At 41.7% G+C, this 27,951-nt stretch overlaps 1 protein-coding gene across 1 annotated transcript; it reads left to right on the top strand.

Moving 5' to 3' along the window:
• The first annotated feature begins 6,156 nt into the window (after window positions 1-6,156).
• LYNX1 (Ly6/neurotoxin 1) lies at window positions 6,157-26,497 on the top strand. Its single transcript, XM_081319715.1, has 3 exons — window positions 6,157-7,109; window positions 21,602-21,715; window positions 23,229-26,497. Exons 1-3 carry the CDS (start codon window positions 7,058-7,060, stop codon window positions 23,438-23,440), a joined length of 378 nt encoding a protein of 125 aa, XP_081175841.1. The 5' UTR covers window positions 6,157-7,057; the 3' UTR covers window positions 23,441-26,497.
• Window positions 26,498-27,951: the final 1,454 nt, after the last annotated feature.

The following is a 27,951-nucleotide window of genomic DNA, read 5'->3' as shown; positions in this document are numbered from 1 at the left end:
TGTGAGTCCCGCGCAGCTGCCCATGACTGTGTCCGGCTGCTCCATTGCTGGTGGTGCGGGCGTGGTCTGGCTTCCTCCCGCCTTGCACAGACGGCACAAGTGGTGTTTCCCCGAATCCCGTCAAGTTGTCGAGCCCATGGGGCTTGACAAATGCTTTTTCAAAAGACAACTGGACTTTATTTTTTCTTCAAGATGTTTCGCTTCTCACCCAAGAAACTTCTTCAGTTTTGAAGTCCGCCCATCCACTTTTTAGTTTCTGCCCTGGATTTTCTAAACTATTCTTGCTATTTTTAACATCTGACTCCTTCTTTGAGTTAAAAAGTGGATTATGAATTATGTAATTCAAGTAAATACATTTGCATACTTGAACGCTGTTGTCACCACTTTATTCTAGGCAAACCTGACAGAGTTATCCCACTCCAGGACCATATTTTGTTCTCCTGTTTTCCTACGTTTTGTCACGTTTTTATACTTCTTTGGATCAGTTTGTCCACAGCTTTGATTTATTCCTAAGCGGTCATCTAACTTTCTGTTTTCATCCTTTCATGAGATAGAAACATTTTTTTTCCTAATGTACTTTGTTTCCTAATGTGTTTTTTGTTTCTGTTCTTATTGTTTGGGGATGTCCTATTAAATTATCTTAAGAAGTCGGAAGCTATTTCTCTTAGCTGGAGAACCACAGCATGACATGGGTCATAACTCAAAAATTAAAAAAAAAACATTTTGTCCAGGGAAGGTCAATTATGCTAAAGAGGAAGCCATACAGGGTCCAGAGCAAAACAACAAAAGATGGAATTCAAATTTATATTTAATGGATTAAATGTAACAAGAACCCAAAATGTCAACCTCTGGAAAAATATAAAGAGATTGTAGATGTGAAATGTAACAAGGAGGTGGACGTATATTTAATTTCAGAAAATATTTGTATATTGGATTCAGAAGCTCTTTGAATCCAGGCAACTATGAGCTGAAATAGAGCCATGTTTTCACGAGTCAGTCCTTCTAGGTCAGGGGTGTCAAACTCAATTTCATTGAGGGCCGCATCAGCACTGCGGTTGCCCTCAGGGGGCTGGGTGGGTGTGGCCAGGGTGGGCGTGGCCTACTGGGTGGGCGTGGCCAGCTCTACATCGTTTGCATCAAGGGTGTCTATGGGGGGGCCTGGGCAGGAGTGGGACAGATCTGAGGGTCTCTGGCAGAAGGAGGGTCTCTGGGCCAGGGCCAAGGCAGTGGGGGCCGTTCCCTCACTGTTTCCAGGATGCCTTCGCGGGCCACATGAAACCACTTCGCGGGCCGGATCCGGCCCCCGGGCCTTGTGTTTGACATGTCTGTTCTAGGTAATCCAGGCAAGAAACCAAACTATGATATCAACATTACCTTTATTCTACGGTTGCATTAACAGCACCTTGCAAGTCTGAAAGCATTACCCCCCTCCCTTGCCTTTACTTACCAGAGAACGAGGGAAGGTCCCTTCTGAGATGCTTTCTCCATCCTCATTCCTTCTGTGGGCTGAGACATCTCTTGTCTGATGTTGCCTCTGCTGCTGTTCCACCTTCTTTTCTCTACCAAGGTTTTTCCCATAGAGAATGTGTTCCTTTGAGTCAGGGTTGTTTTGGGGACTTCTTCTTCTTCTTCTTCTTCTTCTTCTTCTTCTTCTTCTTCTTCTTCTTCTTCTTCTTCTTCTTCTTCTTCTTCTTCTTCTTCTTCTTCTTTCTTCTTTCTTCTTCCTCCTTTCTTCTTCTCCTTCTCCTCCTCCTCCTCCTCCTCCTTCCTCCTTCCTCTTCCTCTTCTTCCTTCTTCCTTCTTTCTTCTTTCTTCTTCTACTACTTCTTCTTCTTCCTTCTTCTTCTTCTTCTTCTTCTTCTTCTTCTTCTTCTTCTTCTTCTTCTTCTTCTTCTTCTTCTTTCTTCTACTTCTTCTACTTCTTCTTCTTCGTTTTCCTTCTCCTCCTCCTCCTTCTCCTCGAGAAAAAGCAACTGGTCCAAAGTTACTCAGCTGGCTTTGTGTCTAAGACTGGATGAGAACTTGTGGTCTCCTATTTATTAGCCCAGTGCCTTACATGCTACACCAAACTGGCTCTCAAATATTACTCTATTCTGGTTAAAGGGAAACCAATGTGATATAGTGGTTAAGGTGCTGAACCAGGACAGAGAAACACAAGTTTTAGTCCTCCTCCATCTCCTGGGGAACTTCGAGCTAGTTCCTCTCTCTCAACCAAGGAGCAATGTGATGAAGTGATGAAAGTGCCGGCCTGGGAGCTTAGATCTTATGGATGGTGCAACTGGGGGGAGGGGTGTCTATGCACACATGTGCATGCATGTGTGAGCACACCTACAAGTCATTCTTGACTTCTGGCAACTGCCTAAACAAGTCCCTACAGATTCACAAGAAGTGATATAACACTTTATACTGTATTAGTGAGACCATTCTTGGACTAATGCGTACAGTTCTGGCCAGCAGAATATAAAAAAGATGTTGAGACCCTGGAAAGTGCACAGAGAAGAGCAACAAAGATGATAAAGAGTACGGAAGCTAAATCATATGATGAACAATTGAGGGAGCTAGATATGTCTAGCTAGCCAGTGCTTTTTTGTAAAAGAAAAAGGTGCCGGAACTCACACATGTCATACAACCAGCCTTGCCTACCCTACAAGGTTCCATCCAAAAAAGGTGCCGGAACTCCGTTCTGAGCGTTCTATGAGAAAAAAAGCCCTGTGTCTAGCCTATCAAAGGGAAGGATTGGGGGGGGGGATGGAACATGATAATTGTCTTCCAATATCTGAGGGGCTGTTACAGAGAAGAGGGGATTGACTGTAAATATTAGTCCCAACAAGGACCTGTGGGGTTTTAATCCAGTCTTGGACTGTAAAAGTGACCCATTTCAGAGAATAACCAACTGGGGACAACATATTAACAGGGACTCCATCAGGATTCAGTGGAACAGCGAATAGACCTAAATCCATGATCACTAGAAAGGAAGAAAGTCTACTCTGAGAAAATAGTAGAGAAGTTTCTTTGGCAGAGAAAGTTATGAGTAACTGCAAACCTGTTTTTCACATAGATTTACAAGGATTCATAAAAACATGGCTATATTTGAGCACGTTAGCATGACACATTTTGCAAGAAGCTCATAAAACACATAAGAATCAAATTATAGCTCTCCCATGTGGGCCATTCCTTGAGATTTCTTTATGCCTAGCCACAGAGAGGAAAAAAATAGATTTAAGGGCCTCCCAGTTTGTATCAGAACTTTAGTTTCTATTGGGGCAAAGTGGATAGCTGGCTAAATATCTGATATCCCTCTTAAACTGAAAATGACGTTCAGATTTTTTTTCCTGAATTTCTCTACTTCCTTGGCACCATTTCTCAGCTGTTTTCACTCAGATTTGTCCTACAAGCAAAAAAAAAAAATCTCATGAAGCCTTAGGTCTTTGTGCACAATAAGGCCAATTGTAGCAGCTTCCTCTTGTGACAGTTATCAAAAAATAGCTTGAGTAAGACATCCAAATATATCTAGCCATCCTGTTTGCTTCAGACATAACCCTTGGAACATTTTTTGTGGACTGCATTTGTTAAAGCAAGCATTTGTTTGCTCTTTAAAAAAAACATTAGCCTAATTATCCAAACTGCACTTATTTTCCTAATTCCCAATGTGTTTTGGGACAGAGGGGCCCCAAAGAAAGGACTCTGTACTTTTGTCCATTTGAAAGCTCAAATAAGTAAACTGATAGTTGCCCAATAGTTCTGAACCCAGGGATGATAGATGATAGACAGACAGACAGACAGACATTGATAGAGAATAGAGAACGAAAGAAATAGATAGATTGATAGAGAAGAGAGAGAGATCTGGAACAAACAATTCCTTAGGAGATTACAGCAGTTTCTTGAAACCAATTCAGCCTATGTGGCTACCGGCTAGAGAGATTTGTCTCTTTAATGGTTGAATGCTGGAGTAGGACTGAGAAAGTACAAGTCAAGTCTTATGACGAACCTTTAAAAGGAGTGGACAGGTTTAGCCTGCATAAGAAACGATTGAAGATATATAATGATCTACCTTCTTCAGATATCAAAAGTGTTGTCATATTGAGGAGGAAATGGGCTTGTTCTCTGTTACACTCCCCCCCCCAAAAAGGCAGAAGTAAGACAGTTGGAACTACAGAGTATATCCATCAATAGAAGAGAATATTTGTAGCTCCGGGTTAAACTGTGGGGTCCTTGCAGCTCTCTGAGCTTGAAGATGCTTCACTACCCAAGTAGGTAATATCATCAGTGCCCCAGTTGGGTAATGAAAAGTCTGCAAGAAAACAACCAAATTCAGAGATCAGCAAGGACCCCAGAGTATATTCAGTTTAAATATTAGAAGAAATTTACTAATAGTAAGATTTGTCAACCAGTGGAACAGGTTTCAGTATGGTATGGTATGGTATGGTATGGTATGGTATGGTATGGTATGGTATGGTATGGTATGGTATGGTATGGTATGGTATGGTATGGTATGGTATGGTATGGTATGGTATGGTATGGTATGGTATGGTATGGTATGGTATGGTATGGTATGGTATGGTATGGTATGGCATGGCATGGTATGGGATGGTATGGTATGTCTCCACCTAAACTGCATTAACAGAGGCATTCAATTGAGACTGGGTGAGGTAACTAATACCACTGTATAAAGCCTTAGTAAGACCACACATAGAATACTGCAACCAGTTTTTGTCACCACACTATAAAAAAGATGTTGAGACTCTAGAAAAAGTGCAGAGAAGAGCAACAAAGATGATTAGGAGACTGGAGGCTAAAACATATGAAGAACGGTTAAGGAACTGGGCATGACTAGTCTGGTGAAGAGAAGGAGCAGGGGAGACATGATAGCAGTGCTCCAATGTCTGAGGGGCTGTCACAGAAAGAAAGGGGACAAACTATTTTCCAAAGCACCTGAAGGCCAGACAAGGAATAATGGATAGAAACTGACCAAGGAGAGATTCAACCTAAAAATAAGGAGAAATTTTCTGACAGTGAGAACAATCAATCAATGAAATACTGTAGATTGCCTTCAAATATTGTGGGAGCTTCTTCACTAGAAGCTTTCAAGAAGAGACTGGACTGCCATCTGTCAAAAATGGTGTAGGGTCTCCTGCTTGGGTGGGCGGTTGGACTAGACCTACATCTTTCAACGCTGTTATTCTATTCATCTCTGGAGGTATTCAAACATGCTTTAGTAGATCTTGCATCAAGTAGGGGATGGGCAGGATGACCTATCCAGCTCTATCATTCTGTGATACTACCCTGGAATCAATGACTCAGTGGGTGAGCTGATGATACATTTGGAATATGACAAGGCTTTTGTTCTAGAATAAAGAATATGAATCTGCTAGTAACCATTTTTCATTGACTTCTCATTCAAAGGATCCTAATTCAAAGGACTATGGAGATTCTCAATCATCCAGGTCATGGTTGTCCCAATGGTGCTTTTCAAAAGGCAGCTGGACATCTTGTTTGAAAGAGTTAAGAGTTGGATAATGTGATTCAAGAGGTCATTTAATTCTGAATTTAAACTAAGTCTCTCAACAGCAGGATTTCTAATCAGATTCTCCCCCCCCCCCTAGTGTCTCCAAGTGCATATATTTGCTTTATTATTCTGTGGTCAGGGGATTGTCTTGTTAAAACTTTTTTTTTCTGTGAGTTGTGGGACTGTGCTTGAATGAAACACCCTCTGGGGTTGTCATTCCTGACCTGCAAGTGGCTATCGAAACTTGCTTATCTCACAAGAGCGTTTTCAGAACTTAGTAAGCTGTTACTTCAAGACGTTTCACTTGGGCTAATAGAGAACATGACACAATTTGGAAAGGTGAACTGAAATTCTGGCAGAGGAAGACCAAAGCTAACAAGATCGCTTCTTTCTGCCAGAATCCCCCAGCTGGTCTACAATGCACTGTCTGTGGGACTGCCCTTGAAGACCACGCAGAAGCGACAACTTGTCCACAATGTGGTAATGTGAATAGTTATGGGCATAGCTTAGTACATCCATGTAACACAGCAGTGCAGTTACCAGTAGCTATTGGATGCAGTTCATGGTGCTACTTTTCATCTGTAAAGACCTATAGAGTACACTCAGTGGTGGGATTCAGCCGGTTCGCACCAGTTTGGCTGAACCAGTAGCTAATTCTTTGTCGCCCAGGCCCAGAATGGACTTCCGGAAGCAACATCCACACAGAGAACCGGTTGTTTACATATCTGAATCCCACCCCTGAGTACACTGTAGATTAAACATGGATTGTCTACCTCCCATTATGTTTACCCTTCCAGTAAGATCCAATCGGATCCAGAAATGTGCCTTTAATATCAAAGCTTCTACAGCAATATTCCCTCAAAATCCGAAGAGATCCAGGCTTGTTTGCCTTCAAGAAAGCTCTGAAGATCTAGCTAAGTGTAACCTACAGGCTGCACTTTTTGAATTAGTTGCTTTCTTTTATCTCCACTGGAATTCTTTCTTCAATTGTTCTATTGTTTTTCATCTTTCCTTTCCTTCCTTCCTCTTCCATTTCCTTCTTTCCTTCTCTATCCCTCTTTCCTTTCCCACTCTTTCTTTCTCTCGTTTTGCACCCTCTCTCTCTCTCTCTTTTCTTTGCCTGTCTTTTTTCTTTTCCTCTTTTTCCCTCCGTTTCTGACTTGCTTTCCCCCCTTTCCTTCTCTTCTCCCCTTTTTCCTTCCTTCTTTCTCTCCTCTTCTTTTATCAGCCTTTCTTTTTCTTTCACCCTCTCCCCCTCTCTCTCTCCCTCTCTCTTTCCCCCCCCCCTCCATGCACCCCTCTCTGCCCGTTTCTGACTCATTTTCTCCGTGTGACTTTTCCGCTTCCAAGGATCACACTCGCAGCCGAAGGATGGCCGCTTACTCCGGACCCACCCAGCCGGCCAATTCGGGCTGAGGAAGGTGGAGCGTATCACGTGGGTATATAGATAGGAGGGAGGGCGGGAGGGGGAGAAGACTTCTGATACTCCGAGCTGTCGCCGGGCTACAATAACATCGCTACCCGTCTATCCGTCCGTGCATCAACTTCACCATGGGGAAGTTACTTGGGCTATGCGCTGTGGTTCTGGCCTGTATCACTATTGGTAAGAGGGACAATCCGTCGCGGTGCGGAGCTCCGTGGTTTTGCCTTATGACCCTCTCGTCTCCTTACCCCTCACTTCTTCTTTTTTCTCGTTCTATTCTCATCCTTCTATTAGTTTGGTTCTTGCTTGGTTTTTAACTAGGAGATTCTCTCTCTCTCTCTCTCTCTCTCTCTCTCTCTCTCTCTCTCTCTCTCTCTCTCTCTCTCTCTCTCTCTCATATCAGTAAGAAATGCAAAGAAATAAGCCCTCATATAGTTTAAGTTTAAGTTTATTATATTTATTAAGTTTAAGTTTATTATATTTGTTATATTTATATAGAAAAAAAGAATGTAGCTATTTCTCAAAAACAAGGATGGAAGCAAGATGCCCGCTTCTCCTTTTTCCCCACACCTTTATTCTCTCTCAGTTCTGGGTTGTTCTTACAAATAATATGTCTTTATAAATTAATATGCGCATGTCTGCCTACATTTTTCTTAATACATACATTTGGAAAGAAGCTTCTGTAGCATTGTATAATTTTGCTCTGCCCGCTCTGTTATCACACACATATTTTGAGTGCACTTTTCTCTTCAGTGCATACTTTGTATGGAGTTGCGAACTGCATTGCAAATTCAGCGAAGCCTGAAGCCTGGGTTGGGGGTGCACGGGTGTGTGTGTGTGTGTGTGTGTGTGTCAGTATATACAAGAAAGTGAAAATATCATTGTTTCACACTAAATTGATGTAGTGTTTGGTGTCATTAATAAAGAGCAACAGCCATTGTTGTGCAACAGATTCATTTTTCTTTTTTTAAAAAAAACAGGTGAAATTGGAAGTAGAATGCAGCCCAAATGGGTTTTCTCCTGGCCAAACGCCTATGAAATATGCAAAAGTCAATGTAAGACTTAAATCCATCACGGGGAGAAAAAAAAATGTTTTGAGAACTTTATCCCAAATAGCAGATCAGCTTTATAGCAAATGTCCTGCAGCTTAAAATAGATCAGGGGTGGGTGATCTAGACGCAAAACCTCACAGGGCCCAAACTTTCAGACAGAAATTTTTATTTGCCTCTCTTGCTCCTACCTCCCCACAGTGCTTTGTAAATGCTGGCTTTGCCTTATGCGTGAATAAATACCGGTACCTTCTTTTAAGATGGTCAGATGACAGCCTGAGTAATAGTTTCATAACTGAACAACATGCCACAAAAGAGCCTTGGTGGAGCAGTGGGCTAATGCCTCCTTAAGTAACACCAGCTGCCTGCAATTAGTGCAGGTTCGCGTCCCACCAGGCTCAAGGTTGAGTCAGCCTTCCATCCTTCCCAGGTAGGTAAAATGAGGACCCAGATTGTTGGGGGCAATTAAGCTGACTTTGTAATAATGCCGCTTGGGTGTGTGTGAAAGCCCTAACAAGCAGGCATATACATAGAATGAAGGCTACTGCTAAGCTTGTAAGCCGCCCTGAGTCTTCGGAGAAGGGCGGGATATAAATGTAATAAAAAAAAATAAATAAATAAATAAAAAAATATCTCTGCCTGCAGACTAATAATATCATAAAGAAACAGGCTAGATAATCAAAGAAGCCTGTTTGCCCCGGGGAAGGATTTGCATCCACAGTTTTCTTTGGCTGTAGCAAGAGAAACAAGCTTGGAGCAATCAAATTTGTTTGGGTGTGGAACAGTATTTTTACATCCACCAAACGAAAGCAGGGAGCGTACATGGAATCCCAGTTCCAATCTGTGTAATAAATTGGTGGGCTGCGGTCTAATCTGCACGATTAGTATTGGCAAGGGGTCTTTTGGCAAATATCTTTTCCAGCTTTCATGTGGATATGGGTGTGGTATAACCCAGGTCACTAAACTCGCCTTGGAGCTCCATGTGCCATTCTTTTGAAGCAAGCTGCCATGCTCTGCTTGTAAACAACAACCTTCTTACATAAGAAGCCTTACAACTAGGGTATGGTTTGGCTTAAAAGCGGTTTTGTGCCTTTTTGCCTCCTAACGCCAGCCCTTCCCACCAAAAACTCAAGATACCCTCAAACTTTTGTCCTCATTATTCTGCTTGGGGGAAATCTGGGGCAATTGTTTTGCAAAATGTCCTAGAAAAAATGTGACACACCCAATCCCACAAATAGAGAGGGGCTACTTAAGACTCTTTAGACTCTTTCTTCAGGCTGAAAAGCATCCTGAATTTTGTTAATCTGCAACTTTTTTTTTTAATTCCATTTATATCCCGCCCTTCTCCGAAGACTCAGGGCGGCTTACAAGCTTAGCAAACAAACTTAGGGTATACTGTAAATTTTAACCTATGCGCAGGTGTTCTCTTGGAAAAAATTGTGCTTGAAATGGAGTCTGAATGTTGACGATACAACAAAAATGTTAATTCATCAACAAGGAATGTTCTTTTTTATGGTGCTACATTGTGAAAACAAAGCCTCTGGAAATCTCTTTTGTTTTGTGATCTGAACATTAAACAAATTGGCAGAACTGGGATGGGTCCTCCTACCAATTTATTGCAAAATATTGAATTCACTATTAACTCAATAGGCTCAGTGGTTAAGCTGACAGCCTATGTTCAAGACCCAAGTGTTGCAAGATGGGGTAAGCTCCCATCCTCACCCCAGGTCTTGCCAAGCATGCAAATGTGAATAGATAAATAGGTACCACCTCAATGGGAAGGTAACAGTGTATTGTGTAATTCAGCATTTGGTTATGGTGGCCACATGACCACAGAAGTACCTTCAGACAATGCTGGCTCCATTGGCTAAGTAACAGAGATGAGCATCGTGCTGTAGAGTTGGACATAACTGGACAGGGGGAAACCTTTATCTTTATTAATAGCAATAGTATTTAGACTTATATACCACTTCACAGTGCTTTACAGCCCTCTCTAAGCAGTTCACAGAGTCAGCATATTGCCTCCAACAATCTGGGTTCCTCATTTTACTGACCTCAGAAGGATGGAAGGCTGAATTACCTTGAGCCAGTGGGAATCAAACTGCAGAACTGCTGGCAGCTGGCAGTCAGCAGAATTAACCTGCAGTACTGCATTCTAAAAGGGACGTGGTGGCTAAGTGGGTTAGGACACTGAGCTTGTCGATCAGAAGGTTGGCAGTTTGGCGGGTTGAATACCAAGTGCCGCGTAACAGTGAGCGCCTGTTACTCGTCCCAGCTTCTGCCAACCTAGCAGTTCGAAAGCATGTAAAAATGCAAGTAGAAAAATAGGGACCACTACGGTGGGACGGTAACAGCGTTCCCATGTGCCTTTGGCGTCTAGTCATGCCGGCCACATGACCACGGAGACGTCCTCAGACAAGCGCTGGCTCTTCGGCTTTGAAATGGAGATGAGCACCGGCCCCTAGAGTCAGAAACGACTAGCACGCATGTGCGGGGAAACCTTTACCTTTACCTTTTACTGCATTCTAACCACTGCACCACCCCAGCTTAACTCAAAGGAACTTTATAAAGCAACTTTTACTGGTCTACCAGAGCAGGATATTCAAACTTGATATTTGAGAGATCACATAAATAATTAAACTCAAAGGAGAGGGAGGATGGTCTAGTGCAGGGGTAGGCAACCTTGGCTCTTTAATGACTCGTGGACTTCAACTCCCAAAATTCCTGTATCAGCTGTGCTGGCTCAGGAATTCTGAGAGTTGAAGTCCAGGAGTCATAAAAGAGCCAAGGTTGCCTACCCCTGGACTAGTGGTTAGGGCACCAGGCTAGAAACCGGGAGACCATGAGTTCTAGGCATGAAACCTGGACAGGTGAATTTGGACCAGTGCTTCCCTCTCAGTCTTCAGTGTCAGTCAGATTTAGCCAGTCGATGGATTCCTGCTGTGAAAAGGCACATACATCTCAGTACTTGCCAGAATTTCAGTGCCCAAATACTAATCTTCAGGTTCGACTCAATGAAAGCCTGAAATTCGATCTTTGATATTCCAACCCAAAATGTTATCAACACCCGCCTTTCTTTGCCTGGCAATCTAAGTCAAAGTCAAATGTTTACCTAACTCTAAGAATGGTTAAGAAGCAAAATATACTGAGGTTCTTCTGCCCTTGATAAATAAGGATTGCAGGTCCTTCATGGCAACTGGCAAGAGAAGTAGCATATTACGGTATTTACCGTGTAATCACTGGATTAGGAGGGTTTTATCTTGCCCCTCTTTAGACATGATGCAAGAGTTACCATGAAAGCTGGGCACTCCCGTTCTCCTCCAGCGATTCTAAAGAAGATCATTGTTTTCAACAGTTCAAGTAGAAACAGCGAGAACAGCAACTTGTTTCCACTCACCAGTGATGAAAAACAGGTGGAAAGCAGGCAAGATTTAGATGCATCCAGCCCTGAGCCATGAATTTTTCATAAGGGTGTGAGATCTAATTGTTCTGGATCTGGCACTGATATGAATAACAGGAAAATCAATTAATGCCTAGTTTGTTCTTCTATCATTGTTCTGTGAGAAGACCAAAATATGTTTTGCTATAGACATTGTCACTTTTTCCTTTGTAAGCATAAATAGGACCAAACCTTTCCCCTGAGCTCAGTTGAAATGTAGAAACACAGGCAGTCCTTGACTTACGACCCCAACAGAACCCAAAAGTTATGTTGCTGAGTGAGAAATTTGTTAAGTGAGGTTTGCTCCATTTGATGACTTTTCTTGCCACATTTGTTAAGTGAATCACTGCAATGGTTAAATTAGTAACACAGCTGTTAAATGAATTTGACTTTGCTCGTTAAAAGATGATCACATGACCCTGGGACATACCATCACAAATGTAAATCAGTTGCCAAGCACCTGAATTTTGATCATGTGACCATGGGGATGCTGCAAAGGTCATAAGTGAGAAAAATGGTCATAAATCAATATTTCCAGTGCCATTGTAACTTCAGAAGGCCACCAAATGAACTGTTGTATGTCAAGGATGGCCTCTCTAGAAAACGTGTTACTAACTTAACAACTGCAGTGATTCACTTAACAGCCGTGGCAAGAAAGGTTTACAAAATGAGACAAAACTCATTTCACAACTGTCGCACTTAGCAACAGAAATTTTGGGCTGAATTGTGGTCCTACATTGAGGACTACCTATATTTTAACTCTTCCAAAGATTTACCCACCCTCCCACCCCTGGGTCCTCACCCTTGCAACAGGAATGCCAACCACGCTCTTGAAAAATCTCTTAGCAGAAGTTTCATAAGTTGCATTTTTCTCCCACACACAACTTCTCCAGCCCATTTTTCACTTCGCAAAAGAACACTGGTTTCTTCCTTGCTTCCATAACTTTAAGTGCATTCACCCCAGACCTGATTATTTGCTGTCATTAACAATTTAAAAAATCCCGTCATATAGCTGAGTGCATGATCTTTTCCCCAAATTCGGCAAAGCTGTATATATTTACTGATGGTTCAGACACATAAAACCCCACCCACCCTTTCTTTCTTTGGCACTTTACTGTGTAATTCTTTTGCTCACATTTCATGAAATCCAATGGTTAAGTCTTTCCTATTAGGCACAGCCAAACCCTGCTGTTCGACATTTTTGAAAAAATATTTTTCTTCACTCCTGTGGTGAAAGCAAATAAGTAAGTAAAAGCAGACTGTCTTACACGGATTAGAGCAGAGGTTTCCAACCTTTTTGATTTGGCGGCCCGGAAAGGGTAACAGGCACCGCTACGTGTGTGTGTGTGTGTGCAAATGGGCTGTGCACATGTGCACATGCAAAAATGAGCCCCATGCACACGCACACAAATGGGATGCTCAGGGGCGGGGCGGCACTAGCGCAGGTGGGACACTCGTGGCAGCGCTAATGTGAGTGGGGGGGTGGCCATCAGGCCGTGGGCCGGTAGTGGGCTGTGGCCCACAGGTTGGGGACCCCTGGATTAGAAGGTGTAATCAGAAGAGTACAATAAGATGCATGTGCAATCTTGTAGAGATGAACTGCTAAAATAGCTATTCCATCTCCCAAAGGAAGGCTGGGAATTGTAGTCGTCAGGGGCTGGGTTATCGTGGGATGTCCCTTCAAACTAATTCCTTCCAAACTACTACTACCAGGATCCTTTGAGGAAACTCTGGTGGTTGAACTTGAAATTTTATGAAGTCTTGACATAAATAGTATCTACATCAGGGAACAGAAAAGGCTAAGAATAGTCACATGTACCATAAAAAAACCGATCTGCAGATTAGGGCATGTTTGTTATGGCTGTTGGGAAGAAGATGCAACTATGGAAGTACCAATAGTCCTTGACTTATGACAACGGAGCCCAGAATTTCTGCTGATAAGCAAGACAGTTGTTAAGTTGAGTTGTGCCCCATTTTATGACCTTTTTGCCACAGTTCCTAAGTGAATCACTGTGGTTTTTAAGTGAAACATGTAGTTGTTAAGCCAATCTGATTTCCTCCATTGATTTTGCTTCTCAGAAACCAGCTAGGAAGGTTACAAATAGTGATCACATGACCCCAAAACAGTGCAACAATCATAAATACATGACAGTTGTCAAGTGCCCAAATTTTGATCATGTGACTGTGGGGATTCTGCAACAATGGTAAGTGTGAAAACCGGTCATAAGTCACTTTGTTCAGTGCCGTTCTAACTTCAAATGGTCATGAAACAAATGGTTGCAACTCAAGGACTACCTGAGTTGAGGTTTTGTAGGCCCTTTGATGGATGCATTTTGATGGGTATATTGATTTCTATATGCAGATGGGTGATATTTTTTTCAGACTGAAAAATGGTATACATGACATAGGTTGTCAAAGAATTAATAATATGAAAGTATTCTTCAAAACCATCTTCATCCTTAGATTAATGCCTTAGATCAGGGATCTCCAAACTTGACAACTTTAAGACTTGTGAACTTCAACTCCCAGAATTCCTCTGGCTGGGAAATTTTGGGAATTGAAGTCCACAAGTCTTAAAGTTGCCAAGTTTGGAGACTCCTGCCCTAGATGGATTGAATTAATGAAACAATTTAGAGGACATCCAACCCCAAGGGACTTTGAACAGCCTAAACTTTAAAAGCAAGAATACAAAATCAAGAAACAGATCATAGACATCCAGAAGATAGAATGCTAGCCAACTTTGGTTGGTTCCCACCACATGCTGAACCATAACAGTTATAGAATTCACAACAGTATGTGAGCTACAGATATGCAGCAGTTCCAATTTGATCTCCATAAAATGCTCTGAAGTGCCCTTGTAGCACTGGTCTGTAACATCCCAAAGGAATTGTGCCCTCTGTTGAACTTTAAGGTGCTGCAGATAGATGTGGTGTCTGCTCTCTTTTGTGAATGCTCTTCTTTGCATTCAGAAGCACCTTTTGGAGACTGAATCCAAAGCACTGCACAGTTGTAAGGCTAAGCATTGTTTTCATCTTAATAACAGGGTGTTGTTTCCATGGCTTACCAAGTTGTGCAAACCCAGGCCATTTGGTTAGCTTGTGGTTTGATGTATTATATGAACTCAGAACATGGGTTAATTTAGTCATCAGGATAAGCCATAGAATAGGAACCCAGTCCCTGTAGACATGTTTTTTCAGCTGTGCAATTATGATACCGCAGAATATTCTTCATTGTCAATTCTGCACCCAGTGATAAGTGTTAATTTTCTTAGCACATGGGAACATGAAGTTGGATAGAACCATCTAGCACCACCCAACTCCTAGAGCAGAATCTACTAGACCAGGGGTGTCAAACTGCCAGCCCATGGGCCAGTTGCATCATGCAGAAGCCATGCCCACCCCAGCTCCGGCAATGAGAAAAAAGTCATGATACATCACAACACGCCATGTGACATGGTGAGTTTGACACCCCTGTACTAGACCATCAACCCAGAAAATTTGATGAGTTCCCCATCTATCCCCTCATCCAAATTGTTAATGAAGATGTTGAAGAGCACTGGGCCCAGAACAGAGCCCTGGGGCACCCCACTACACACTTCCTTCCATGTAGATGCAGTTCCATTGAGGACCACACGCTGAGTACGGCCCGTCAGCCAGCTACGAATCCATCTGGTGGTGATGCTGTCTAACCCACATTTTTCTATCTTATCAAGTAGTAGGTTGCGATCTACTTTATTTGAGAATGATTTGAGAATGATTAAGACACTAAAAATATGCATAGCCTATTTTCCTTTAAGGACCCACCCTTACAATGTTGGGACAGTCCTCTAAAAAGGGTCTTTTTGTGGACCAGCATCAATGACAGAAGATTGGAAGAACAAAGGACAAGATTGGAAGACTAGAAATGGCTGAAAGACACGGAGGGATAACAATATACCATAGATAGTCTTCAATATGCAACCTCAGTTGGTTGTTCACGCTCTCTAGCTTGTTGGTTGGGACATTCCCCAATGAAAACACAGATCCAGCAGGGTGTGCAGGAAATCCGTTTATACACCATCTCCTCTTCTTTTTTCTGAAAGCAGGAAAAAGTGGTGTGACCAGCTCAAGTTCTCTTCTTTCCTCCCATCTCATCCTTCAATTTGAGGACTCACTACACAGATGAACAACAACAGGCTGTCTGAGCAAGCAGGAAATGCAGTTTCAGAGGTCTTGGGAAGAGTTTGTTTTCCTTGAAAAGCTGTGGTTTGCAGCAGCGTTATTTTTTCCAGGCTGGGCCTTCATTTTGTTCCTGTTTTTCCAAATTTGCTCCAGCTACTCTTGACAGGCTCCAAAAAAACCCCTCTGCTCTGTTTGCATTGCTCCAGCAGAGAACAAATAGCATGTGTGATTCTTCCTGTAAATGTACTTTTAGATATTTGTCTGTCTTCCACTAACACCAATGAAGATTTGGGATTTTAGCTTCTTCACTTTTTGAGGGAAGATTTGCTTGGCAGAAAAGCAAAACTGGGAGACCATTTTTCAGAATAAAAATAGGGTTCTTGCTCAAACAACACGGCCTAGGATGTTTTTTAAAAATAAAAATAAAAATGGTGAACTTAGATTGGACTGTATTCTGCAAAATATGTAACTGGGAGAAATGGGAGAGCCTTGGTGGAGCAGTGGGCTAATGCCTCCTTAAGTAACAGCAGCTGCCTGCAATTAGTGCAGGTTCGCATCCCACCAGGCTCAAGGTTGACTCAGCCTTCCATCCTTCCCAGGTAGGTAAAATGAGGACCCAGATTGTTGGGGGCAATTAAGCTGACTTTGCAATAATGCCGCTTGGGGTGTGTGTGAAAGCCCTAATAAGCAGGCATATACATAGAATGAAGGCTACTGCTAAGCTTGTAAGCCACCCTGAGTCTTCGGAGAAGGGCGGGATATAAATGGAATTAAAATAAATAAATAAAATAAATAAATGAAACCAGATGGGCTGACTTCTTCTTTTCCAACAGCAAATATTATGAAAGAATCCATGGGAGATCATATTGTGGTTATAACTGAAGAAAGAAGTATTATAGGACCCAAGGGTGCTTTTCCAAAAGGCAACTGGGCTTTCTTTGTTTTTCCTTGAAGTTGTTTTGCTTCTCATACAAGAAGCTTTTTCAGTTCTGAAGTGAAGAAGCTTCTTGGATGGAAAGTGAAATGTCTTCAAGTAAAAACCAAGGAAGTCCAGTTGCCTTTTGAAAAAGTACCTTTGGAACAACTGTGACCTGGATAAGTGTCAATCTCCATAGATATTTAACTATTATAGGATGAAAAGTGTTGCATTATTAGGACTTAATTTCTCATTCATTTTCTATATAAGCATAGACGAAACCAAAATAACACAATTACTGAAGAAACCATTTAAAACTGAAAAATAGAGGATAATACCATTGTTATTCTGAAAACATAGACAAAAGTGCCAGCATAATAAACTCCAGACATGTAATTTTTAGACAGTAAAATATAAACACATTTACAGCTACTATTGAAAAGATTAAAAAGCCACTTCTTTAACATCTTTACTTTTTTTCTATTTCTATTTTCTTTCTTACTTCATTATTCTTCCTTATTTTCTTTGTTTCTCTTCTAATATTGGTATTGTTTTCAATCCTCTTAAAAATTCCTTTGTGTGTTAAAAAAATAAAATAAACTTCAAGCAGAATGTTTGAAAGGCGTTTATACTGTAATATGTGTGGCTGTGTTTGGGTGGGGAGCGGGGGATTGGAAGAAAGACTGTGTGTGAATTCTTTAGTGCTTATTGTCTTGCAAAATGCCATCAAAATTGGCAAGAGATATTGTTGGCCCAGACTTGTTAACTGCCTTTCAAAGCACTGGGTTCAGAGGAAGCAGAGCTGTGGATCAGGTCAGCAGTATAAAACTCTCATGCTTTAAAGTAGTGTGTCACAAAATCCTGTTGTTAGTTGCAAAGTCGTGTCCGACCCATCGCGACCCCATGGACAACGTTCCTCCTGGCCTTCCTGTCCTCTACCATCTTCTGGAATCCATTTAAGCTCACAACTACTGCTTCAGTGACTCCATCCAGCCACCTCATTCTCTGTCGTCCCCTTCTTCTCTTGCCCTCAACCTTTCCCAGCATGAGGCTCTTCTCCAGTGAGTCCTTCCTTCTCATTAGGTGGCCAAAGTATTTGAGTTTCAACTTCCGGATCTGGCCTTCTAAAGAACAGTCAGGGTTGATCTCCTCTAGGACTGACCGGTTTGATTGCCTTGCAGTCCAAGGGACTCGCAGGAGTCTTCTCCAGCACCATAGTTCAAAGACCTCAATTCTTTGGCGCTCAGCCTTTCTTATGACCCAACTTTCATAGCCATACATTGCAACTGGGAAGACCATGGCCTTGACTATACACACTTTTGTTGGCAGGGTGATGTCTCTGCTTTTTAGTGTGCTATCTAGATTTGCCATAGCTTTCCTCCCCAGGAGCAAAATCCTAGTTTTATAGAAATCATACAATCATAAGGTTGGAAGGAACTTTGAAGGTCTTCTAGTCCAGAGCTTCCCAACTTTTCCGGCTTGGCGGCCTGGAGGGAAAGGGAGGAGCAGGGAAATGTGCATGCACACAATGTGATGCAACCTTATACCATCCTGAGCAAATGGCTCCAAGCTCCCTTCCAACTCTATTATTCTGCTTTTCTCTGCACTCTCTGACAGAAATTTCTAGGAGCCCAGAAATTCTGTAGCCTCATTGCACTGGTGTTAAGGTGGCCACCCGCCTCCCCCCAACCACCTCTCACCACAAAAATGAATGCATGTTTGCATTTCATGTGCACATTTGCAAATTTAAAATTGCTGTTATTTTAAACTGAAGCTCAGTATCTCTCATCTACTCAGGTATGTTTTGCTCTGCCTGATTTCCTGGGACTGCTAACTGGGTGGGCCACAAACTCCACTCTCTTAGAGCTTGCAGCTGAACTCACAACAGAACAACCTTGCAGTAAAGGATGTTTTATTTTGCTTTTTGTTTGGTTTTGCTTTGTTTTGTAAACAGCACATCCAGCCATTCCAGTGCTTGGATTGCACTGTGGCATCTGGCTAGCCACTATAGGTATGCTCACAATTCAATTGCATTTTAGCCCAACTGGGTGAATCCAGGCTGTGTGGCCCATGTGCTGTGCGAACTCTGAAAACTGAGTTGTGGGAAACACAATAAGGCATGTGAATCCAAGTATTCAGGTGTCAAAAGATCCATTAAGATGTTTATCCAAAAAAGGTTTTCCACCCAGTAGTTCAATGGGTGTTAAAACAGGAGGTAATTATCAGCTTGCCAGGTAATTTACAAGGGGGGTCATTTGGGCATATCCTGAGGATAATGAAGTAATGTAATTGCTTGTTTGTGAGTCAAGGATCCAGTTTGGCACTATGGCTGCCAAGATATTGGTGTAAAACAACCAAGTCTAAGCTTTTTTGATGAGGATAATGGCATTACCTATGATGGGCTGTCTGCTAAAACAAAACAAGGTTATGGCATACGCTTGAAAGGAGAGAGGGAAGCCTGTAATTGTCTGGCAAGAACAAGGAATGCTTATTCTCAGGGAATATGCGCATGTAAAGCTTGTAACAATTCTGGGTGGTTAGAAAGCCAATAAAAGTAACAAAGAGCTAGGCATCTTGCAGACCTCAGCTAGAAGTTAGGAATAGGGATGGCCTGGAGCCAAATACAGTGTGTATTAGGTAACTCGTGAAGCATTCAATACCCAAGGCTTAGGAATAGGGATGGCTAGAGACTAATAGAATAATTGTTGTTGTTGTTGTTAGTTGCGAAGTCGTGTCCGACCCATCGCGACCCTATGGACAATGTTCCTCCAGGCTTTCCTGTCCTAGAATAATTGTTAGATCATTATTAAAATGTTTATTAGATGGTATTCCTTATATATCCTGCCTTATTCCCCCCCTTCTGCTTTAGTGAAAATATATAAAGCTTTCTTAATTCTAGTTGAAGGTTCCTTGGCATTTTGGCCATTTTGGTTCCCTTTTCTTGGAGCGTTTAAATAAAAGGAAAGAAAACCTGAACTTTGTGTCTGATGTTCTTCATGGGCCTCAGCACTAGGCTCAGACCCAAATTGGGGACAACAATCAAGCCTGGGAAAAGGGGTAATCAAACAGTTTAAGAACCACTGCTGTAATGCTTGGGTTGCCTTGAGCTAAATGGTAAGAGATGCTGGGGGGGGGGAAATCTAACTTGAATATCGTACAAGTCATCATTGGCATCCTTCAGTCTGGAGAGACGATGGTATCATGCTCTGGAAAGAGGTCCTAAAACAGCATCTGGTGTGGCTAAAAAGGCCAATTCGAGAGTGGCAGTCCCTTCCAAACTGAGGGCAGATACAATCTGTCCCATGTCCAGCCCCAAGATTTTGCTGGTTCCAGGACTGCCTCTTTGCCTCAGCCTGCCGCACAAGTGTCTCTTCAAATTGGAGAAGGCCGTGCTGCAACTTTAGCCTCCAAGCTGAGCAAGGTTTCCCAGCTGTTAATGTCCATTCCCAAGGCCTTTAGATCCCTCTTGCAGATATCCTTATATCACAGCTCTGGTCTCCCTCTGGGGCGCTTTCCCTGCACTAGTTCTCCATACAGGAGATCTTTTGGAATCCGACCATCAGCCATTTTCACGACATGCCCAAGCCAACGTAGACGTCACTGTTTCAATATTGTATACATACAAGTAGCTCTTGTAGGTCTTGGCGTATTCAGGTCTTTTCCCGTGTAAGATTGATAGTGTCTTGGCGACGTTTCGATGAGGTCCCACTCGTCATCTTCAGGCTGGTGTCTTCGGCTTCGTGCGAAGCCAAAGACACCAGCCTGAAGATGACGAGTGGGACCTCGTCGAAACGTTGCCAAGACACTATCAATCTTACACGGGAAAAGACCCGAATACGCCAAGACCTACATACCTGTACCCGTAAAAATCTTTGAAAACAAGTAGCTCTTGATTTATAGTCTTTGTTTAGTGATGTTTCAAAGTTACAACAGCACTGAAAAAAATAAATAGATAACAACCATCCTTGCACTTATAACTGGCTCAGCATCCCCTTTGGTCCCTTGATCAAAATGTGGGCATTTGGCCAAACAGCATGCAGCGTCCTGCAGTCATGTAATCACTGTTTGCAACCTTCCCCAGCTGGCTTCCAACAAGCCAAGTCAATGGGGGAAGCCGGGTTCCCTTAATGCTTCACTTAGCAACTGTAGTGATTCGCTTAACAACCAAGGTGAAAAGTATCTTAAAATTGGGCACGACCTCACTTAACAACCGCTTTGCTTAGCAATGGAAATTCTGGTTCCAGCTGTGGTCGTAACTAGAAGACTACCTGCATTTGAGAATAGGTGTGCATTAATCAAGCACCTGCAATTAGCAGACAATGAAACAGAGTCGTTTCAATACAAGATGGACCACAAGTAAATTTAATAAATAAATATCAATAAGTAAATAAAACCTCATCTTGCCAGTTCCAGCTTCCCTGTTCTTTGACTACATTGTTCCCATCTTCTTATTCCTGCTGCCAACTTACCAACCTCTGACAAATAACACTGGTACAATTATTCCCAAGGAGAAATAAATAAATCTTCCTTGTGGGCAGTCAGGGTTTGCACTGCAACCGTTTGTCTGAAAGCAGCACTTTTTGCCGCATGCGGTTAAATCCTATAGCTCAAAGGCGGACAAGTCAAGATAGGACCATGATTTTGAAACGTCATCACATTGCCTTCTAATCCCAGTTTGCAAGGGAATTAAGTGGTGTGCTTTTGGATGATCTGCATCCACATTTTGCTGTGTTATTAAATGCAACCACAAAAAGTAATTGCCCTATATGGTATTTCTTGCACAGTTCTAAGGTAAAAATAAAGGTTTCCCCTGTCCGGTCATGTCCAACTCTAGGGCACAATGTTAATCTCTGTTTCTTGGCTGAGGGAGCCAGTGTTGTCTGAAGCCAATTTCCATGGTCATGTGGCCAGCATGACTATACACCAAAGGTACATAGAACCATGTTATCCTCCCACTGAAGTGGTACCTATTAATCTACTTGAATCTAGATGGGCAGGAGCCCAGTTCTAGTCCTTATTATTATTTTTTAATTGGGGTGGCACGCATAGTATTGTGAATTTCATCTCCCTCCTTTTTATATAAAAAAACCTTTTTCTTTGCATCTCAGGATCTGCTCTTCAATGTCTAAAGTGTTCATTCACTGTTTTCAATTTACCCTGTCACACTTCAACGGTCACCTGTAAAAGCGGAGAAGTTTGTGCTACCATCCAGGGAACTGCTGGTAAGGATTTTTGTTTATTTGTTTTTATTTTTGTAATTTCTTTCCTGTCTTCATCTAGGCTGTTTCCCCAGGAACGTTTATCTGGTATAACTTTGTTTCTTGGAATAATACTTCTGAATAGGTCCCCATAGAACCTATTTGTGGAATAAACAACCCTGAGTTTCCTAATCAACATCAGGCAATGCATTAAAAATGTTCCATTTGGTTCATCTGTTCAACTATCTTTTGTCTGTTATAGACCGACAAAGCCACATGAAATTTTTCAACAAAAGACCCACTCAGTTTTGAGTATTTTAGACTCAAGTGGTATGGATTTGTAACATTTAGCAATATCTACTTCACACGGACCCCCTTTGCAATATCTTCTCCTCCAAAGGTGCGGTGGGCCCCCACTCTCCTTTCGGAAGCGTTTGAAGATCTGACTCCTTCAACCCACATAGGACTTGCAGAGAAGCATACAAGCTCAGAGTTGGCTAGACCCTCCCCCTGCCTTTTAAATTTTAATAATTCTACTCTTGTTTTATTTATATATTAAATGTATATATATTCATTAATCTGCCAGCTGGCTTGGGATTCCAATGGGAACATCCCATTCTGGAGGTGGCTAGTAGAATAAGAGAAGATCCCACCTCCACCCTATTTACGCCTTGGTCCTTTGCCTCCACATTCTCCTTCTAATGTTGCTAATTTTAACGATTTAACTTTTTAGCACCTAATGTTTTTTCATGTTTTTAAACCTTCTAATTCATTTATATTGCTATTTTTGACATTGCAAGCCGCCCAGATCACTTGACAGTGAGATCGGCAGCATATAATTTTTAATTTTTATGATTGTATGCAGCCCAGAATTACCTCAGGTAAGATGGGCAACCTATAAATTTTACAAAAAATAAAAAAATAAAATAAAATAAAATAAAATAAAATAATAAAATAAATAAAATAAAATAAAATAAAATAAAATAAAATAATAAATAAAATAAAATAAAATAAAATAAAATAAAATAAAATAAAATAAAATAAAATAAAATAATAAAGTAAAATAATAAAATAAAATAATAAAATAAAATAAAATAAAATAAAATAATAAAATAAAATAAAATAAAAAAATAATAAAAAAAATAACACCATCCAGAATCACTCTGTGAAACACCAGATAGGGAGGAGGAGTCAAGCATGGAACTAGTCTTATGCTTTTGGAGACTACGCAGGGACTCAAAGCTTGTTCCCCGCTTGACCCTTCCTTCCTGCCTAGCTGTGACTTTTGCAGCAGTGAGTGAGATGGGTGGTCTCTAACACTGATATATCAAACTATCAGTCAGGTCTGCTCTGCTTTCTGCCCTGCTTGTTCCCAACAATGCAATAATTTTTTTTTTAATTCCATTTATATCCCGCCCATCTCCGAAGACTCAGGGCGGCTTACAAGCTTAGCAGTATGTGTTGTATGGTTGTATGGGTGACAGGGACCATTATCCATACATACCTCTCACTCTCTTTCTTTTGATGTTCCACCTAGCTGGTCAGAAGCTCATCAAGAAGAAGGACTGCGTCGTACAGGATAAATGTGGCAAGAATGATACTGACAGCTTTGCAGGCATCAAATATGTCACCAGTTACAAGTGCTGCGAGGGCGATTTCTGCAATTCGGGGGCCACCTTGCCCTCTGCTCACATCTCTCTGCCCATGCTTCTGGCCATCGCAGGAGCCTGGCTCCTTCGCTTCCTCTAATCCTCTTTCCAAGAAGGAGAGAAAACCAACTCTAGAAGGTGCCAAAGATTAAGTCTGGTTTCCTTCTACCTTTTTTTTTTACCTGAAAGTAACGTCCACGGAGCTCCAGTCACACAGAGGATTTTTAGTTTTATCCAATCAAGCGCTGTATTAAATAGACACTCTCGCCTTTCCTTTTTATTCAGAAATGCCTCTGTGACTTAATGAAGGCATATCCTCTCTTTTAGAGCATATGAATGAAGCCTCTTCTCTTCTTTTTTCATTGTCTTTGCCTTCTACCTTTCCCATTCCTTTTCCACTTATTTTCACCTTCTGAAAGCTTCTCTTTAAAACAGGGTTGGGCAACTAGTGTTAGACCAATTACAACTCCAGTAGTCCCACAACCCATGGTCAAGAAATACTGATACCCACCTCCCTTCAGCCCCTTTTTAAGCTTTTTCACCCTTTGAGATTTTACACCGTTTTCCTCCTCCTGTAGTAAAAGCTTTTGCCTAGCCAGCTTTGTATATTATTATTATTATTTTAGATTTTCAGCCCAGAGTGCGTTTTCTCTCCAACCGTCCAAAGCCTCAATTCATAGGATTTTCCCCAAATAGGATCACGAGTTGTGCTTTTTTCCTCGGCATGGCTGGGACCTTCTCGTTCTCCCAACGTTTCTCCTGATGACAGTGTCATGTCTATGAGGGAGATAAGGTAATGGAGGATGAGTCCCCCAATGCAATTTTTTTTACCCTTCCATCTCTCCCCCCCCCCCTTCATTCCATTGAAGAAATATGATCTCTGGCATGCCTGTGGCCCTGGGCAGATACTTGGAAGCTGAGCAGCAGCAGCGAGAGAGGTCTTCTAAGGCAAGCAACTCACTGGAAGCTGATGAAAATATGCCAAGGGCTGCTATTTTGGGCTGCCCCTGAGCCGGTTATGTTTTAAAGGCTGCATACATAACAGTCTATAAAGGAGAGGCTATGTTCCCCGACTCCTGCATACACCCATTCAGGAAGGAGAGTTGGATTTAACCCTATATATGACGGCATTTCTGCCTTTGACCCCAAATACTCCTGCAACGTCCAGCCACATTCGGTTGCCTGAATTCAGCAGGTCCATTCAAGCACTTCTGCCTTGTCTTCTGGCTTCCCCCAAATCTATAATACGGGTAGTCCTCAATTTACAACATTTAGCGACCGTTCAAAATTACAGTGGCACTGAAAAAAGTAACATGTGACCGTTTTTCACACTTACGACTGTGGCAGCGTCCCCCACAGCCACATGACCAAAATTCAGACACATGGCAACAGAATGTGAGGGGTTGCAGTGTCCCGGGGGATCATGGGATCCCCTTTTGCAACCTTCTGACAAGCCAAGTCAATGGGGAGGCCAGATTCACTTAACAACCTTGTTACTAACTTAAGTACACTGATTCACTTAACAACTGTGGTAAGAAAGGTCATAAAATGGGGCAAAACTCACTTAACAGCTGTCTTGCTTAGCAACAGCAATTTGAGGCTCAGTTGTCGTAAGTCAGGGACTACCTGTATTTGTTTCCTGGAGTTACTTGGAAGACAGGTAACCCGTCTGCTTTGCCTTGACCCATTTTTTTTTCTTGTGTTGAAAATTATTCCTATTTCCACATCAGTTTGCCAGTTTGTTTTAAAGTCAACATTTGTTATACCTTTGCTCTGAATACATAGATTGCATACACACACTTTCTCCAGCACAGTACAAGTTTTTTTAAAAAAAAATACAGATAAGTAACTGTGGATTTTTTTTATATAATACATTTCTACACGTACATTCCCTACATGTGTACATCCTTGTGCTTTTTTTTTTTGAGTTGTGAAAACAACCATTGAATTTTAGATACCAGCATACATAGTAGCTCCATTCTTCATTTTAAAAGTTCAGATTAATTCAATTTGCTTGAGAACGCAAGCTGGACAGATTTCTTCTCATACTAATTTGGACAAGCAAGACGAACTAAATAATCTCTAAAACTGCTACAGTTTTCTTCCTGCTTTCCGTTTGTCAACTTAATGAACCAAACTAAGCATCCTACAACCGTTGATTTCCCAGTGCTCAGGGGTGGAATTGGGAAAATGCCTTCTGATCTTTTGGATCTGCTACAGGGCAAACCATAAATCACATCAAGGAATTTTAGGAAGTTGTAGCAGTACCTGCTGCCAAGAACCCTATGTTTTGTGGGGAGTTTTTCCTTTGTTTTCCAAATACTTGTTCAAATGTCACAGAAGCCTCTTTAAGCCCCATCATTCATTTTCCTCATTAATGAGAATAAATCAATTTATAAAGTAAAGTATAGCTTGGTCTATGATGGTAATGAAAACTTTAATCTGATGTAATATTAAGATGGGATCTTCCAAAAAAAAGGGGCTTGTAAACAGAAAGCAATTTAGGATTAATTCTATAGATGAAGTAGAAGCAAAGATAGTTGGAAGAATGGAAAGGTCTAAGGCAGGGGTCTTCAAACTTGGCCCTTTTATGACTTGTGGACTTCAACTCCCAGAATTCCTCAGCCAGGCATGCTGGCTGAGGAATTCTGGGAGTTGAAGTCCACAAGTCATAAAAGGGCCAAGTTTGAAGACTCCTGGTCTAAGGAATGGTGTTTGTGTAAATTAAATTCATTTCATTTTCTTTTTGGCCTTTAGTTTCTTTTGCTTACTACTTTTTACTTTTCTGCACTTTATATGACATGGCTTACCCTGAAAGGGAAAAGAGAGATTGGTGTGCGTATATTTACTTTTAAAAATTGCTTTAATTTTGTTTGATATTAGAATTTCAAAATGTGCTTTCAAACCATGGGGGGGAAAAACTATATAGCAATAGCACTTCCATAACAAAAACTAAACATTCATTCTGGCTACATTTTAAGTTGAAAGAGAAGAATTTACATGGAAAACCTAAGTGTACCACCATTCTAAATAAGATCTATTGGCTGTATGTTTATTCCTTCTCATCTGGAAGCAAGTTACATTGAACTTAATGAGTCTTACTTCTGAGTAGATATGTATACCTGTATTCTGTAAAAATAAACATGAGTCCTCCACACATTTGGGTTTATTCCTTTGTTCTCTTTTCCACACCAACTTTGGTATGTTTACAGCATTCCTAAAATATTGGAAGAAACTTCCCCTTAAGAGCAGGCATATTTTCCAAAGCACCTGAAGGCAGGACCAGAAGCAATGGATGGAAGCTAATCAAGGAGAGAACCAACCTAGAAATAAAGAGAAACTTCCTAACAGTGAGAACAAAGAATCAGTGCCTCCAGAAGTTGTAGGTGCTCCAACACTGGAGGTTTTTAAGAAGAGATTGGACAGCCATTTGTCTGAAATGGCACCGAGTTTCTTGCCTGAGCAGGGGGTTGGACTAGATGACCTCCTTCCAACTCTGTTATTCTGTTGCAGTGGTGGGCAACTATGGCAACTTTATGACTTGTGGACTTCAATTCCCAGAATTCCCGAGCCAGCCACACCAGATGTCTTGGGCAAGTCCTATCACTGTATTCAATTCTGCTATTGAGTGAGATTGTGGCACTTCTTGTCCGAGACATCTAGAAGATACCCATTATAGAAAAATAGGGGAAAACCTAGAAGGACAGGAAGCAGAGATGCTGCTAAAGCAATGGTCACATAAGAGGGGCTTGAGCCCAGGCCAAAAAGGCAATTTGAGAAAGTTCACATAAATATAAAGTAAGGTGAAAGAAAACATAGTCTACCTGCTTGGTTTGACAATCCCAGACCAGGGGCATCTACCCTACATGGAATTAGAAAATACAGGTAGTCCTCGACTTATGATGACAATTGAGCCCAAAATTTATGTTGCTAAGCTGTTGACCTGGAATTAGGGGACAGTGTAGGAAATATCAATTGTGAATGTGCAGATGGCCCTACTGTCTTTGGGCTCTTGCAAAGTCCTGGATGCAGGGTCGTGAAAGGCCAGCAAGGAAAATACTCAATGTCCTAACCCACCCAAGAACGTACGATATCTTTAGGGAAACGCCCAAAAGGCAACATGTTTGTTACTTCTGCTCTCTTATCTACAGTATGCCAGACCTACTAGGTGAAAACTTTATCATATGCGTGTCAGCTTTGTGGATGGCTTGCTTATGTAACCAGAAAGAATAAATACAAGGATTTCTTGTCTTTAGGGGCTGCTTTCATTCAGAGGAGCCGGTCTTTTTGTTCAGCTGAATAAAAAAACGTAAAGCTTGAAGGCAACTTCTGGTTTCCTGTATTTTTTACCAGCAAAACCTCAGAATTTGCATATCAAAGCGAGACAGTTAAGTGAATTTTGCCCCATTTTACGACCTTTCTTGCCACATCTGTTAACTGAATGACTGCAGTTGTTAGTAACACCACTGGCTTCTCCATAGACTTTGCTTGTCCGAAGGTCACAAAAGGGGATCACCTGGCCCCAGGACATTGCAACCGTCATAAATACGAGTCAGTTGTCAAGCCTCTGAATTTTGATCACATGACCTTGAGGATGCTGCAATGATCGTT

The sequence above is a fragment of the Vipera berus genome (assembly GCF_964194415.1).
Source record: "Vipera berus genome assembly, chromosome: 2".
Lineage (NCBI taxonomy): Eukaryota > Metazoa > Chordata > Lepidosauria > Squamata > Viperidae > Vipera > Vipera berus.
The sequence above is the reverse complement of the archived record's forward strand: the minus strand, read 5'-3'. Positions and strand labels throughout refer to the sequence as shown.